Source organism: Rattus norvegicus, chromosome 10 (genome assembly GCF_021556685.1).
Source record: "Rattus norvegicus strain SHRSP/BbbUtx chromosome 10, alternate assembly SHRSP_T2T, whole genome shotgun sequence".
NCBI classification, from domain to species: domain Eukaryota; kingdom Metazoa; phylum Chordata; class Mammalia; order Rodentia; family Muridae; genus Rattus; species Rattus norvegicus.
Window position 1 is genome coordinate 89,363,238 of NC_141543.1, and position 16,560 is coordinate 89,379,797.

Below are 16,560 nucleotides of genomic sequence, written 5' to 3' on the forward strand. Positions count from 1 at the left end.
TGGTCCCAGAAGGTACTAGCATTTTACACAGTATCCTTCATACCTATCTCCCCTAACTAGATTTTAAACTCCATTGTGACAAGATTCTGCCTGTTTTGTCCATTTTTACATCTCCTAGTATTGGCAGCAGCAGGCACCCACAAGGCACTCAGTAACTATTTGATGGCTGAATTAGTCATTAGTGTGGAACTGAACTGGATGTGATGATGCCATAATCCTGGCACTGAGGAAGCTGAGGCTGCTGAATGATCACGAATTTCAAGTCAGATGGGGGAAAGGGAGGGGTGGGGTGGGGCGGGGTGCGGTGGGGCAGGGCGGGACAGGAAGGGAAGGCAAAGCTTGACTGCCTTAAAAACTGCCTTGTTGGCTAGAGAGGCGATGCCTGAGCGGGCGAGAGCTGGTCTGACAGGTGGTGTTGGATCCCAGGACCCACTGAGGAAAAGATGCTTTCAAGTGTTGTTCTGACTTTCACACATGTCTTGTGGCACCCAAGTACCCAACCCCTCTACCAGATGCAAGAGGACCTCAGAATACCTCTTCCTGCTGGGAGTGGTGGCATGTGTGCCTTTAATCCTAGCACTCAGGAGGCAGAGGAAGATGGGGAACAAGGAAACATGAGTGTGTGTGTACTGCTGACAAGGACCAAAGCCTCAAACTCCCAGGGCCGGCAAAGCTTCCTGCGCTGAGGCTCAGAGGCATGGCAGGTTACAAGTGCTTCTGCACCAACTGCTCAGCGTGTGCCAACCTAGAAACTGCAGCCTCTTCCTCCAGGACGACTGCAGCCTGAAACTCCTCTACAGAGAGCTCTTACCCCATCCATCTTGTATGAATCATTTTAAACTAAAGCCAGTTGGGGGGCCTGATGTAGCAAGAGGTTTGGGCTCTACCTCAGCATGACAAAAACAGGAGTGCCAGAATGTGTCCGTGATCCTAGACCAGCACTTTGGATGTGATGTAGGAAAGCAGGTCCTCAAGGCCATTCTTGACTATTTAGTAAGTTCAAAGCCAGACCAGGGTACAAAGAAATATGTGGTGTTGGTAACTGAACAGATGGAGGAATACAGGAGGTCAGGGATAGACCTATCCTGGGTTTATACAGTGAGACCCAATCTCAAAAAACTACCGATAGTCACATACTCCTGTAATCCCAACACTTAGTGAACAGAGGCAAGATGATGAGAGGTTCAAGGCCAGCCTCACCTACACCTGATTATGTGGGCAACCCGGGCTACATGAAACCCTGCCTTAAAAACAACACTGGGAAAACGGACTATTGTAGCATGTTTTCTCACCTATAAAGTAAGAGAACAAGGGGCTGGAGAGATGATGGCTCAGAGATCAGGGCACCTGCTGCTCTTCAGAGGACCTGGGTTCCAAACCGCAGCACCTACATGGCAGCTCACAGCTGCCTGTAACTCCAGTTCTAGGAGACTCAATGCTCCCTTGTGGCCTTTGGGGGCACCAGGCACACATATGGTGCACAGACATACATGCAGGTAAAATATTCATGCACATACAATAAAAATAAATTTTACAGTAAAATTTACCTAAGAGATGTTTTAAAACAAAGTTCAAATTAAATCATAAATATAAACATACTATTTAATGTGTAACACTCATACACATAAAATAAAAACTATTTTCCAACTAAGTTATCACAAATGTCAAGATGCCACTTAATGTATTAAAAACACTAATAGTTTATTATTCAAGACCTGGAGAGGGGTGTGTGTGTGTGTGTGTGTGTGTGTGTGTGTGTGTGTGTGTGTGTGTGTGTGCGCGCGCGCGTGCATGCTTGAGCCCGTGCACGCACGCTTACAATGCTTGTCCAAATTACCAGGTCAACACAAAGTAAGTTAAAAAATATTGTTACTTGAGTTAATTGTTTAAAGTAGTTGACTTTCTGGGGAGGATCAGCAAAATATTCTATATGAGGATCATATCATTATAAAGAATAATTCCTAAATTGTTTTCGAAGACATATCCATTGTCTTTGTCTCAAAAAACAATAAAAAAAAAAAAAACCTGGGTGGGTGTGGGGTGGGGTGGGGGAGGGGGAATCTCAGAGGCATGGCAACTTGCCTGGTGCTTGAGGCCCTAGACCAAAAGAACAACAACAACAAACAAAACAACCTCCCCCCAAAAACAAACAAGCAAACAAACAAAAATCCAAACCAAAACCCCAACAATAATAAGTATATACTCCAAAATAATGTTCCAGAGTCACTAGGGAGTGAGTGCTACTTCTTAGCTATGCTTTTTTAACCCTGTTTCTTTTCTAGTTAAATCTCTGGTGAATGTCTAGCCTCAGAGAAGCAGCAACTTTAATTAGCTGTCTCATTAAAAGTGTGTTTTGAGCTGGGCATTGTGGTGCACACCTTTTCTCCCAGCACTTGGGAGGCAGACGTAGATAGATCTGAGTTCAAGGCTAACCTGGTTCTACAGAGCAAGTTCCAGGACAGCCAGGGCTACATAGTTTGAAGATTCTCAACTTTCCTGATACTGTGACCCTTTAATACGGTTCATATTATAGTGACTCCCAACCATAAAATTATTCTCATTGCTGTTTCACAAATGTAATTTTGCTACTGTTACAAATCGCAATGTAAATATATCTGTATGTGACCTGGGATCGTGACCCGCAGGTTGAGAAACTACGTTTTAGGGGATGTGTAATGTGTAAGATAACTTGTGTCAAATTTGAAGGCCACACAGGTTCCCCATTTACCTTTAAAAAGTGGGAGAGTTGGGGTTGGAGATTTAACTCAGTGGTAGAGCGCTTGCTTAGCAAGCACAAGGCCCTGGGTTCGGTCCCCAGCTCCGAAAAAAAGAAAAAATAAGTGGGAGAGTTATAGTAAAGAGAATTCATATTCAACTCTTTCTCCTTAATAATGTAATTATAACTCAGAAATCACTATCGAACAGTGAGAGTTTAGTGCTTAATTTCTTCATAGCCTCAACTCAACTCAGGTTATGACAAGGAAATAGATATTGGAAATCTTATTTTAAAGCCATAAAAACAAAGTTAAATGGTTTTCCTCAGTGCTCAATGTGAGTTCACAGCTATGCCAAGATTAGGTCTCCTGAGATCTTGATTCCTATATTTAAACCACAGTTTTCTGTCTGCGTAAGGGACTGATCAACTCATATGCAATTTATGTCACTTAGTGCCCATAATCCACCATCTCAGAAACATAAGGTCTCTGTGAATACAATTATTTTGGTACTGATGGCCTGAGCGTTCTCAGTCCCTGCTAGCATATCATGAGGAGGCCCCGGGTTATTCTTCCAGCTCTGTAAAACTACAGCAATAAAAATAACACAGTAAATACCATTATTCTCTTTTGTTTTTGATACGTCTTGATTTAAAAACATAGGCTAGTCTTGCATTCATTTTATAGCCCAGGATGGTCTTAAAACGACAACAATTCAGGGGTTGAGGATTTAGCTCAGTGGTAGAGCGCTTGCCTAGGAAGCGCAAGGCCCTCCCCAGCTCCGAAAAAAAAGAACAACAACAACAAAAAAAGACAACAATTCCCCTGCCTTAGCACCCGTCAGAGTTGACTGTCTGTTGTCTGTTCCACTTATGAGACAAAGTCTCAAGCATGCCATGCTGACTGCAAACTTCCTATGAGGGGAGGCTGCCCCTGCACTTCTGATCCTCCTGTCTTCACCCCCGAGTTTACATGGCACTAGGTAGCACTTGAACCCAGGGCCTTGGCTTAACCAACACTCAGCTGTAAGTACACTCCCACCTCCTCCATTCTGTAAGGAATGTGCTGACTTTGCAAAGCTGTACTTTTCTGTTGGACTTTTAAAGGCAGGCCTACATTTCAGAGGTGTTTATATAACACAAGTCAGTTGTGACTAAGAATACTGAATATTAATGAAGCCTCTTATCTTTGTATGTTACAGTTCATGACGATATACTAGGAAATTATAGCATTTTTTTTTTTTTTGGTTCTTTTTTTCAGAGCTGGGGACCGAACCCAGGGCCTTGCGCTTCCTAGGCAAGCGCTCTACCACTGAGCTAAATCCCCAACCCCGGAAATTATAGCATTAAGCACATATTCTAAATTATTCAAAGAGAATTTCAAAATATCAGTTTTCTACAAGTGAACTGCAGAAGTAAGTTGTAATGTGACTTTCTTCATACATAAACTTATAGAGCGACACACGGAGCATGAAAACAGGTTCTAGCCAGCTGTGAAGGATGAGTGTTGGAGTCTCTGCCCCACAGGCTCCTTGATCAAAACACATCTCTTGCCTACACTCAGCTCTGTCCTAGCTTTAGTGTCCACAATTAACAAGCAAAGAGCAGCCAGTTTCCGGGGTGAAGCTGACTGATCCAGTGTTTTAAAATGTCAACTTACACTTCAGTGCCAGCATCTCATCCCGGCAGGCATTCGCCAGGACTGCCCAACACTGAGGACAGCGCTGGGCGGAGTGAAAGTGCTGAGCGACTGCTGCACGCACCCACGCAGGCCGAGGCTCAGGGCACTGCAGGGTCAACCAAATCAGAACATGTATCTACTCAGGGGACGGGCAGCTATAGTCCTCACTTTGTAAGGGCTTTCCCTCTATCCGGTGAAGTCTTACTTAGAGAGTGTGGGGTCCAACGCCCAAAATCGAACCACGTGGGAGGTGAAAGGAAGAGAAGTAGAAATTTGAGGTCATCATCAACTATGTGATCCCCTGTTTCAAAGACTAACACTAGCTGGGTGCAGTGCACATTTTTGGGATGCAGAGGCAGGGGGGACTCTGAGTTGAAGGCCGGCTATGCAAGCCAGGGCTACGTAGTGAGACGACTGTCTCAAAATACAGCAGCAGCAGCAGCAGCAAAACACCAAAAATAAACAATGAGTTATTTTAAGGTTTTCAAAATATTAAATTACAAAAAGCCTATTTTCTTGTGTGCTACAAAGTACCAACAGTAGGCAGTTTCTTGTGCCTTCACTGTGTGTCAGGCAGGTTGCTCATGCTATACAAACTCAGAACTCAGTCCTCAGGGTGGAGGTATTATATTCATTACAGAGACTGAAAATCAGAGACTCAGCTTAATCTGAAGAACTTCTCCAAGGTCACATAGATGGTGACTAGAAATTGCATAGTTCAAACCCCGGCTTCAAAGCTAATGCTGGTAAGCAGGCACTATAAATATAAATAAATTCCAAAATTACTAACTGTAAGCTCCAGGGCTGGAGAGATGGCTCAGTGGTTAAGAGCACTGACTGCTCTTCCAAAGGTCCTGAGTTCAATTCCCAGCAACCACATGGTGGCTCACAACCACCTGTAATGATATCTGATGCCCTCTTCTGGTGTGTTTGAAGACAGCTGCAGTGTACTTATATATAATAAATAAATAAATAAATCTTTTTTTTTTTTTGGTTCTTTTTTTCGGAGCTGAGGACCGAACCCAGGGCCTTGTGCTTCCTAGGCAAGCACTCTACCACTGAACTAAATCCCCAACCCCATAAATAAATAAATCTTTAAAAAAAAATTAACCATCTAATCTTTTTGCAGAAAATCACAGTAAAACTAACCTTAGAGTTTAGACAATGGAAGAATGGAAAGGGAACTTTGTAATAATGCTATGTACAATAGTGGAATTACACTAGATTATTGTAATATATGCACTCAAACACAAAAAATATACTTTAAAATTCCACTTTTTAATCATGTATGTGTGTGTATGTAAGCGTGCACATGTATGAGCACAAACTAGTATGCACGTGACTGCAGTGCCTGGAGCAGGCCAGACAAACTGGGCTATAGGTGGTTGTGAGTCACTGGACAAGGGTTCTGAGAACTGAACACAGGGCCACTGGAAAGGGAGTACACACTCTTATCCTCTAAGCTGTCTCTCCAGGCCCCATAACACTAACACTCTGTAAACCTCAGGGCAGTAACACACTTGAATTCCTACCTACTTGAAAGGCGGAGACAGGAGAACTCTAGCAATTCTCTAAGAGTCTCCAAGAGTTCTAACAACATAAGGAGACTATTTATAGTACATTTTAAACCAGTTTCAAGAGTGGGTACACTTTGGCCCAGACATGTTATCACTGTGTTCCTTGAGACAGTCAAGCTCTGCAGCCCAAGGTAGCCTACAGAAATCCTCTAGTTTCATGGTGCTGGGTCACAAGCCTGGGATACTACCACACATGGCAAAAGTGCATTTTAATAGTTCACAAGTCAACAATTTCCTTTTATAAACTCTGTATGATACCTTAACATTTTCATTTTCCTATTGAAATTAATTTCAAAATCTAAATATTAAAAGATACAAATGAGCTGGTTCAAAAATTAGGGTAAAGTGAAAACATTTTTGGTGCTGTTTTTTGAAACAGACCTTCTTCCTTTGGATCATACATGTAGCCCAGGCTGGCCTAGAAAATGAGGCAACTTTACTGCCTCAGAGTGCAGAGTATGGGGATTACAGACTTGCTTCATCACGCCCAGCATCATTCTCCTCCATGACTCCAAGTCTCCCCTTCCATAAACTGCTTAACAGCCTACTCGAGACCAGCACAGATCTCTGCAAGTCCCCCACTTAACCTTAATTGTTCATCAGCAGGAACTACAAATCTTTACTCTTTTCCTTGGTAACTTATATATATTTTTTTCTTTTCTTGTAAGTATTTTGCCTAGACATATGCCTGTGCACCATGTGTGTGCCTGATAACCACGGAGGCCAGAAGAGGGCATGAGATACCCTTAACTGGAGTTACATGTGGATGCTGGGAATGGAACTCAGGACCTCTGGAACAGCAGCCAGTGCTCTTAACTGCTGAGCCATCTCTCCAGCCGTTCTTCACCTGCTTTTACAGGATGAAGAAAACAAAGTTAAAGTAGCTTGCTTGCTTACTTTTCTTCCTTTCCTCATTCATTCATTTTTTAAGACAGGGTTTCTTTGTATAGCCTTAGTTGTCCTGAAACTCTCTGAGGTCCAGGCTAGCCTTGAACTCAGAGATCCACCTGCCTCTGCCTCTGCCTCCTGAGTGCTGGGATTAAAAGTGCAAAAAATTGTGCCCAGCTAAAAGTCACAGACAGTCAGGATATACTGAGTTGGTAATAGCTTTTGTTGTGCCTGCCAACGAAGGGCCATATAGGTCTAAAACCTAGTGCATCTTGACCCTGCCCTAATCTAGTAGTCTTTATTTGTTCTTTTTGTCCCTCCCCCAATAAACTCACTCTGCAAATACGAACCACCTAGAGTAAGCTCTGACTATGGTCTCTTGTTACTGTAAACTTTAAGTAAACCTTCGTTCCTCTGTCTGTATCCTGCAGTGGATCATAAACAGGAGCCAGCAAGATGGCTCAGCAGGTAAAGGAGCTTCGTACCCAGCCTAGAACTCAGGGTCCATCCCTAGTGCCCATGACAGGAGAGAACTGACTCCAGCAAGTTGTCCTTTACCCTCTAAGACCGCCAACCCCATAAATATAATTTTAAAAATCTTTTTAAAGTTACATTAAGGGCTGGAGAGATGGCTCAGCGGTTAAGAGCACTGACTGCTCTTACAATGGCCCTGAGTTCAAATCCCAGCAACCACACGGTGGCTCACAACCATCTGTAATGGGATCCGATGCCCTCTTCTGCTGTGTCTGAAGACAGCTACAATGTACTTATATATAATAAATAAATCTTTAAAAACAAATGATTATAAAAAAAGTTATATCAACAAACATCATAGTTCTGTAATTGATATACTGATTATAAATTATTTGGCAAATACTGGGTATACTACTGGACTTCATCTCCATATTATGTAACATGCTACAAAGGCATGCCCAGAACAATCTATTCATTTTTACAATGTTGCACTTTTCTTTCTCAGTGTAACCACAATTCCTGAGGCTAAGGGGTAAACAGAAGAAACTGCCAGTATGTTTCATATTTAACCAAATCCATGTCTATTGTAATCTAATGGAATAGGTGACTTTAACCTTAAAAGCAAGTTAAAGGACTAAGCAAATGAGTTAATGACATTCCTGACTGTAACTGTCAGCTATGGCCAAGACACAAGGAAGGCCAAAACAGCCCCTTAATATCGAGTTTGTAGAAATATTTAAACAACAAAAAACGTTTACTAGACAAGAGGTTACTTCCCTATCCCTGTAATACCAAGCATTTCATATACCCAGAAAAAAATTATTCATTAATGTCATTTTGTTCATCCAAAGTTTTCAAAAGCTAATGCAAAGTAAAAGAGCACTAACTAGCTCGTCCGTGTGTGTGTGTGTGTGTGTGTGTGTGTGTGTGTGTGTGTGTGTGTGTGTGTGTCTGGGTGTGTATTGGGGGTGTGTGTCTTTGTTTTCAAAAAATCACAAAATTCAGAAAAATCAATCAAGTATATAAATTACACCCCACAACCCATATAAGGATCTATTGTCAGTCATGACCACATTAGAATCCCTTCTTTTTTGTTTCACTATGTAGCCCTGGCGGTCCTTGAACTCACAGAGATAGTCCTACCTCTGGCAGGCACCATCACTGCCCAGCTACATCAGAATCCTTTTATCAAGTAGACTAAAATGCATTAGGAAATAACATTATAAAATTGCAACTGGATATCTTGTTACTTCCCAGTTAGTATCCACTTGAGGGCCCAAAAGTTTACTGAAACTACATGATCAGAGAGGAAAATGGGGCCAGGACAAGCACTTATATCGGGTTGGTGGAAGAGTGTTGTTCCTTCTCCCTCTCTCCCTTAGACTTCGCTGGTGTCTTAAAACATTTTACCTTGCACGTCTAAAAATACTCTTCCAGAACCTCAGCCCTATACTAGTTCGAGAACTGAAAACTTTAATTCTGGTCCCAACTCGTTACAGGTCAGGAAACAGTATTTCAAGGGACAGGAGTGGATCTTCAGCCAGTAACAAAATTGTTCATTAATTTGAAAGGAAAATGAGGTCAAGGTTTGAAATGGACAACTGTAGAGAATAAAATGTATTTTTTGCTCTTTTACATTTCCTACTGACCCTGGGTTTCACTCATGCCAGGCAAGTGTCCTGTTACTATGCTATACCTCAGAACAGAAGGGCTCGGAGAGGTCAACATCCATGACCTTTCGTAATTCCAGCAAAAAGGACCTAAATGTCTTATCTTGGTTCCATGGACACCAACACTCACATGGCAAGCACACACACATACACCCACACCCACACACGTGCATGTATGCAGACACACAAATAAAATAAATTTTTAAAAATCCAAAGGCTGGGCATGGTGGTGATCCTAGCAGTCTAGAAAGAGGCAGGAAGATCTCTGTGAATTCCGGTCTTGTTGATATAGTGTTTCTAAGCTAGCCAGGGATACTAAGACTGTTTCAAAAAATGAATACAGATTCAACAGCATCAGCTGCCTGGCCTGGTGGTACAGGTCTGTAGTCCTGGTTTCTGAGGAGTGTATGTGGATCCAAGGCGCAATGATACTGAGAAGGCTAAAGGCAGTCCTGTACAACTTAGAAAGACATTATCTCAAAAAAAAAAAAAAAAAGACAGTTTGGTCGTAGCAAATTAGGAAAGCATGTGTCCAGTGTGGGTAAAGTATATTTAACAGCATTAACCAATCTTTTTATTTTTTAAAAATTTATTTATTATATATAAGTACCCTGCAGCTGTCTTCAGACACACCAGAGGAGGGCATCGGATCCCATTACAGATGGTTGTGAGCCACCATGTGGTTGCTGGGAATTGAACTCAGGACCTCTGGGAGAGCAGTTGGTGCTCTTAACCACTGAGCCATCTCTCTAGCCCCAGCATTACTAATCTTATCAGCATACTGAAAACTGACCTGACCTGAAGTAGATGGGTAATAGGGCTGAAAACCTGAATACTTCTGACAGCTCCTGCCTGCACCCCAACGTCTGGGAAGCTAAAAAGAGGGTCCTAAGCTGGTAACCATGTAGGTTCCTTTGCTACTGAGCTATGAACAAGGCCTACTGACACCATTGTATGCACTATTATGTATTTATGAGAAAACCAGTAAAGTCTAACGAAAAATAAGGAATACAGTCAGTATTTCCAAAATAGACCCTTCTGTTTCCTAACTATGGTCTTAACATCTCCAGGCACTGATTAAAAAATAACTTAATGCCTGCTAAGGTAATACTACGGCTTTTTTAAGTTTTTTTTTTTTTTAAGTAAACTAAAATAAGGACTTTCTCCCGATACCTTGGTATCTTTATTATGGACTTATGGGAAGCATGATAAAATAGAGACTGAACTTAAAAGAAAATCTCAATTCGAACCTAAAGGCAGGACTAGATTTTTGAAATGTCTCTTGTTAATCTTGGTGAGTGTTAAGGTAATGTTGATTAACACACTTAAAATGAAAAGACATTCATCTGATAGCATATACAAAATATATTCGATGAATTTTAGGAAAATAATTTCTCCATACGTTTAGTTGATTTTATGGTAAGTTATAGCAACAACAGAACAAGAGGAAAACATTGAGTGTAAAAAATAGAGAGCTGGGAGGTAGTGGCACAAATTTTAATCCCAGTACTAGGGAGGCAGAGGCAGGTGGATCTCTGAGTTCAAGTCCAGCCTGGTCTACAGAGTGAGTACAGATCAGCCAGGGCTACAGAAAAAAACAAACAAACATAAAACAAGAACAGAACAAGAAACAAGATAGAGATTGGGGGATTGGAGAGATGGATCAGTGGTTAAGACCACGTTAACTGCTCTCAGAGGGGAACTAGCTCGGTTCACAACACCCACATTACGGCAGCGGCACTCACAATCTCGAGATCCAGGGGAATCCTACTTGTTTGCCCTCTAAGGCACCTGCACTCCAAAAGCATGCACATGTAAACATATATTCACACACACATGCATTCACAAATCAAATCTCTAAAAAGGAACAACGAACCCCCCCCTCCCTCCAGAGATGAGGATGTCGGCCCTCTACTGTTAAGCTGCACAACTTCACCACCTTATCCATACCCTCTTGGGCCCTAACTTTCCTTGAACATAGGACAGAACTAAGAATCAAGTTTAGATAGCACGTGTAGTGGAGTCTGAGACAAGAGAAGGGTTGGAAGTTCCATGCCAGCCAGGCAACTCTGTGTTTCTGGCCATCCTGGGCTATGTGAAACCCCGTGACCAAAACAAAGTGGGGCTGGAGAAGCTTGGTAGCTAAGAGCACTTGCTGCTCTTGGACGGAACCAAGGCTCAGATTCTATCACCCGCATGGTGGCTCACAACCACCTGTAACTCCAGTTCCAGGGGATCCGATGCCACCCTCTGACGTCTGTGGGCACCAGGCAGGCATAAGGTGCACACATGCATGCAGGCAAAACAATCACACACATAAAATAAAGTGTATCTTTAAAATACTTTAATGAAATTAAAAAACCACACGCACATACACGCAAAGCAACAGAGGAAGGAACACGGAGTTTTACGCCTCTGGGTCGGTTTATCCTCCGCCCTGAAGCCCCTGTTCTGGCTTTACACAGACATCGCAGGTTTGGTTTATATAACTAGTGATCTCGCTTTAATTTGTTCTCCTTCAGGGGCAGTTCGGGAGGACACACAATTTGAAAGGAGGGTCTCACTCTATAGCTCAGGCTGGTCAGAAACTCACTATATAAACCAGACTGATTGGAACTGGGGGACAAATCCTCTTCAGTCTCCCAAGGGCCGGGATTACAGTTCCCAGCCACTAGGCTCCATTTAACCAAAAAGCTTTTCTGTATCTCTGGCTCTGAGAGGGAGATATCAAGCATGTGGCCTCTGATCTCAGCATTCAAAAGTATACAGAAGAAAGCATTCCCAAACTGGACACTGTGGCAGCACATGTCTAGAATCCCAGCACTCGAGACAGCAGTAAGGGGGTCGCCAACAGTTCCGGGCCACTGTGGGCTAAAATTTGTTTCAAGGGGGTTGGGGGATGAGGTATAGAACTTGTAGAATCTTGTGCCAGGCCCCCAGTACCACAAACACAAAATAATACCACTCAAAGAGAATATTAAAATATTTTCCATAAAGAGAAGGCCTCAAAGCATCAAGTATGCAAAGACTGAAGTCCCTCTCCTCCTGGGGTGGGGCAAGAGTCCTTCATTTGTGTTAGTCATGATCATGATTTGAAATCAGCTATTACTTTTTTGTACGTATTTCCAGATCTCACGAAAAGTCTCATTCTGTGATAACCTACTTAGCACCAATCAGCCCCGTCTAAAGGAGCCTCTTAGTTCTGAGGATTTTTCTATTGTTTTTATTTTCAGACAGGATTTCTCTATGCGTGAGCTGTCCTGGAACTCAATGTACAGTAACCTGTACTGGATTATGCAGAGATCCCCCTGCCTCTAGAGTGCTAGGCTTAAAGGTGTGCAAATGACAACCTGGCAAGTTTGGGGGCTGAAAAATTCATGAAGCAGGCAGGCAGGTGTGGCACAGGGCAGTGTGGCGCACACCTTTAGTCCCAGCACTCTAGCGGCAGAGGCAGGTGGATCTCTGAGTTCCAGGCCAGCCTGGTCTTCAGAGCAAAGTTCAGCCGTGACAGCCAAGGCTGCACAGAGAGTCTGTCTCAAAAAAAAACCCTAAAGGGGTTGGGGATTTAGCTCAGTGGTAGAGCGCTTGCCTAGCAAGCACAAGGACCTGGGTTCGGTCCCCAGCTCTGGAAAAAAAAAAAAAAAACCTAAAAAATAACAAAACAAAACAAAAAACCCAACAACAACAACGGAATAAAACTGAAGCAGAGGATGGTGGCTCACATCTCTGATCCTAACACTCAGGGGGCAGAGAATCACCTCAGGCTCAGGGGCCACATGAGCTCCTGCCTTAAGAAAAACAAAAACAAAAAAGTACTTAAGGATAAGAAACAGTAATATTGCTTTAATGCACAAAGGACGCATTCCTCAACTCAAAAGGGAAACTCTCAACTCAAAATAGCAAGCTGGTCAGGAACTCACTGACGTTTTGGAGTCTTCATTTTGAGCTCTTCAGAGTAGCCCTAACCTGTCAGGTGTCTAAGGTATTAATTCCAATGGTAGAGACTTTTACAGTAGTACTGAACTGGAAACCACCATAAATTAATCTTTTTGGCCTCTCTACTTTAGAGGAATACAACGCCTCACATAGGCAGTTTTTATCATTATGCCTTACCCCCACCACCACCACCATTAAGTTACAAATGGGAACTCGTGTAACCAATTACCCTCATTTTCTCCACTTCCCACTGCAACATCGTATTTAAAGTCTGAATTTAAATTTCCTTCAAAGCTCTCCTGCCTTAATCTTTCTTTATAACTTTAACTATTTTCTCCTGTACTCTTAAAGTATAACAAAGACTATACAGAAGTTTCATCCCTAAGTGAGACTTTCACCCCAAGCCCACAAACTTTTGTTTCAAAGTCATCTTTTAAAGGGAGCTGAAGGGAAACACTGAGTGTTAAAAATACAACAAGAGAGAGGAGACAGAAAACTAGCAAGTGAGATGGACACTGAGCCCGGAGCCAATACAGGTCAGCCTGAGCCTTTGCCAGAAAGGGCTAGGTAACATTTTCTCTTGTTGTGTAAGTTTGTCTCTCCGTCTACCAATGAATCCTCCTGAACATTTGTACTTCACCAGTTGTTACAATACTTCCCAAAGGAATCCCTTTTTCAGTTCGTGAATTCTCTTCTTAAGAGCTTTCTGACTATCTCGGGTTCAATTCCAAGACTACAAAACTTCTTCTCCAGAGGGCAAACTTAAGACAAAAAAAAAAAAAAAAAGGAATGGATTCTCCGAAGGCTCTAAGACCTTCCTCGCATCCTCTGAACAGATATCTAAGTTCCCAATAAACAATGAACCACAAAAATATAGACTAAACGGGGAAGAGGAAGTATTAGAACAATATCCAAACAGCACGAAAACCCCACAGTCGCCTCTATCGTCCCAGTTTACCACCCCCAACTTCCTACTTCCACCGAGGACTCATCGATTCCCGCACGGGTGTAGATAAACGATTCACGAAGGCAGCAGGTGCTGGCCAGTCGGGGACCGGGTGCTTTCACTGCGAGGTGGAAGGAGGCTAGCCAAGGGCTGGGCAAAGAATGGGAAGCTGGGTGTTATGGGGGAGGGGGGATTTAGGGCGCCAAGGCTAATTCCGGCCAGGGCCCGCGGGTGGAAGGGGCAGCAGGCGAACCTCCCGGAAGGCGAGGCAAGCCGGTGCGCGGGGCTTGCGGGTCGCGAGCAGGGGAGGACGCCGGCGGCCCCGCTGAGGGCGGGTGGCGGGCCGCACAAGGGAGGCGGCTCCGGTAGGGCGACTGTTTGGGGTGCGAGAACTGGCCTTCGCCGCCGCCCGAGACCCCTCCGAGCTCACACCTCAAACCTGCTCTTGGTCACTCCGTTCACGTCCCTCCTCATGAGGCCAGCGGGTGCGGCCCGGGCAGGGCGCTGCGGCGTGCGGAGTGCAAAGACAGGGGCCAGGGCAGGCCCCGGAGTTCCGGGAGCGGGAGGCGGCGGCGGTAAGGCGCGGTTCGCCCGCCCGACGCGGAGGAGACACCGCTCAAGTCCCGCGGGGGCCTCCACCACCGCCCGCGGCGTCCGCGGCCGCGACGACTGCCAGTCGCTAGCTCGGTCCTCTTCAAAGCCTCAACTTCAACCCAAAACAAAAACACTCCCCACCTGCCAGCAACGCCGCTCCTCATTGGGCAGAGCCGCCCGGGCCTCGGAACGCCGGGGGAGGGGAGGAGCGCTCCGCGGCGGCGGCGCGAGCCCACCCCTCCCCCACCCGGCGCAACCCCGGACGGTGAGCCCGCGAGCGGCCGGAACGTGGGGTGACCGTGCGCGAGCCCACTAGGACAAGGAGAGGCAGGGAAGTGCCCAAGTGCGCGCCTGCTTGCGTGCGTGCGTGTGTGTGTGTGTGTGTGTACAGGGCACGGTGCGCTGTGGGGCGGGTGCGAGTGCGCGCGTGCTCGCGGTCCGGCGAGAATTGCAGAGCAGGGACCGCACATCACCGGATCCCCTCCAGCACTGCGAGGACTCACTGGCACGTACTGACCCACGCGGAACCTGAGCTTTCAGCCTAGGGTCCCCTGCCCTGATCTAGTCACTTCCCAGGCGGCCTGAGCTGGCACCCACATCTTTCTGGCCTCCCAACTCCCGTCCTCTATCACTCACTGTCGCCTTGAACCCAAAGTGCAGCAGGCGGTCCCTGCTCGGAGCCATTTTCCTCCTCTTTCTAGACGTCTCTAGGTTGGGGCAGTGCTGCCGCCGGCGCCGTAGGTGCTGCCGCCGCCTCCCCCGCCCCGATGAATTGCATTACGGGGTGTTGCAGGGAAACCTGGGGGGTCGCTGCGGGGCGGATGGCTCTCACTGCCTGGCTCCAGAAGACAGAAGCAGGTTGCGCTAAGTGGAGGACCTAGCGCGAGCTCTGCACAGGAGCGGGCAGCCCGGCTACACCTCGGGGTCAGGGCGTGCAATGCCCCGGCCCGGTACCCATTCCTTGGGCCGGGGGAGGGGCTGGCGTCGATCCGGTGGGGGCGGGCAAGGCACAAGGGCCATTGGCTTCCCCGCCCCTCCGGCCGGTGGCGCCCAATGGGCTGTAGTGGCTGTCCACCCTCCAATCAGAGAGCTGGTTGGTGAGAGCCTCAGCCTGACGCCATTTCGGCGGGAGAAACAAGCATGTAGGAGCGAGTAGGCGGGGGCGTTTGCCCGTAGGAAACTATGACTTTCATACTTAATAGAGAAGCTAGTCTGCCATCTTTATGTCAACTCTAGCCTTCAAGACTCCTAAAATTTGTGACCTCGTTCCCATGAATTATGAAACAGCCGATTGAAATAGCTCCTTCAAAGAGAAACATTACAAAATGTACCAAACCTGAAACATTAAAAACTATTATAGGGGTTGGGGATTTAGCTCAGTGGTAGAGCGCTTGCCTAGCAAGCGCAAGGCCCTGGGTTCGGTCCCCCAGCTCCGGAAAAAAAAAAAAAAACAAAACTATTATAAATCCCAGCCGTCCTGATTAGGCTGCAATACCGCTTACATTTGTATACTCAAAGCAGTTACAAGTTTACCCTCAGCCCCTTTATAGTTTTAATTAGAATCCGAAAGATGAACGCTAAAGAGCAAAAGTTGTGAACCTTAAAAAAAGTATTTTATCACTTATTGTCCCTAAAATTTTCCTGTTTTATTTTTTATTTTTCTGTTTTGAGACTGTTTAGGTAGCCTGTTCTGGTTGTCTCGAACTCAGAGATCCACCTGCCTCTGCCTCCATTAAAGGCATTTGTCATGTCTGACCGAATTTCCTTTTTTCCCCTGAAACAAACTAGCGGGGGGAGGGGGGGGGAAACGAACTCAGTTATTGGGCCCACAAAAACCTAGGTCCAGGGCTGGAGAGATGGCTCAGAGGTTAAGAGCACTGACTGCTCTTCCAGAGGTCCTGAGTTCAATTCCCAGCAACCACATGGTGGCTCACAACCATCTGTAATGGGATCTGATGCCCTCTTCTGGTGTGTCTGAAGACAGCTACAGTGTACTCATGTATATAAATAAATAAATAAATCTTTAAAAAAAAAAAAAAAAAAAACCTAGGTCCATAACTGGCATTCTCCAAGTCGCACAA

The 16,560-nt window shown here is 45.2% G+C and overlaps 1 protein-coding gene and 1 long non-coding RNA gene across 12 annotated transcripts in view; one reads left to right on the top strand and one right to left on the bottom strand.

Moving 5' to 3' along the window:
• Fbxl20 (F-box and leucine-rich repeat protein 20) overlaps positions 1-15,459 on the bottom strand; it is a 61,973-nt gene extending 46,514 nt beyond the window's left edge. For 6 of the 11 annotated variants that reach the window (XM_087574118.1, XM_087574119.1, XM_087574116.1 and 3 more), the window contains exon 1: positions 14,318-14,589. Coding sequence is in view for 3 of the 11 variants with exons in the window: in XM_087574123.1 (XP_087430249.1) it covers positions 14,318-14,359 (42 nt within the window). In the remaining 8 variants the exon portion in view is untranslated. 11 annotated transcript variants of the gene reach the window in all.
• Positions 10,144-13,754, top strand: LOC148003092 (uncharacterized). The gene is made up of 2 exons (XR_015632064.1): positions 10,144-10,530; positions 12,398-13,754. It is a non-coding gene; the product is annotated as an uncharacterized LOC148003092 (long non-coding RNA).
• Positions 15,460-16,560: the final 1,101 nt, after the last annotated feature.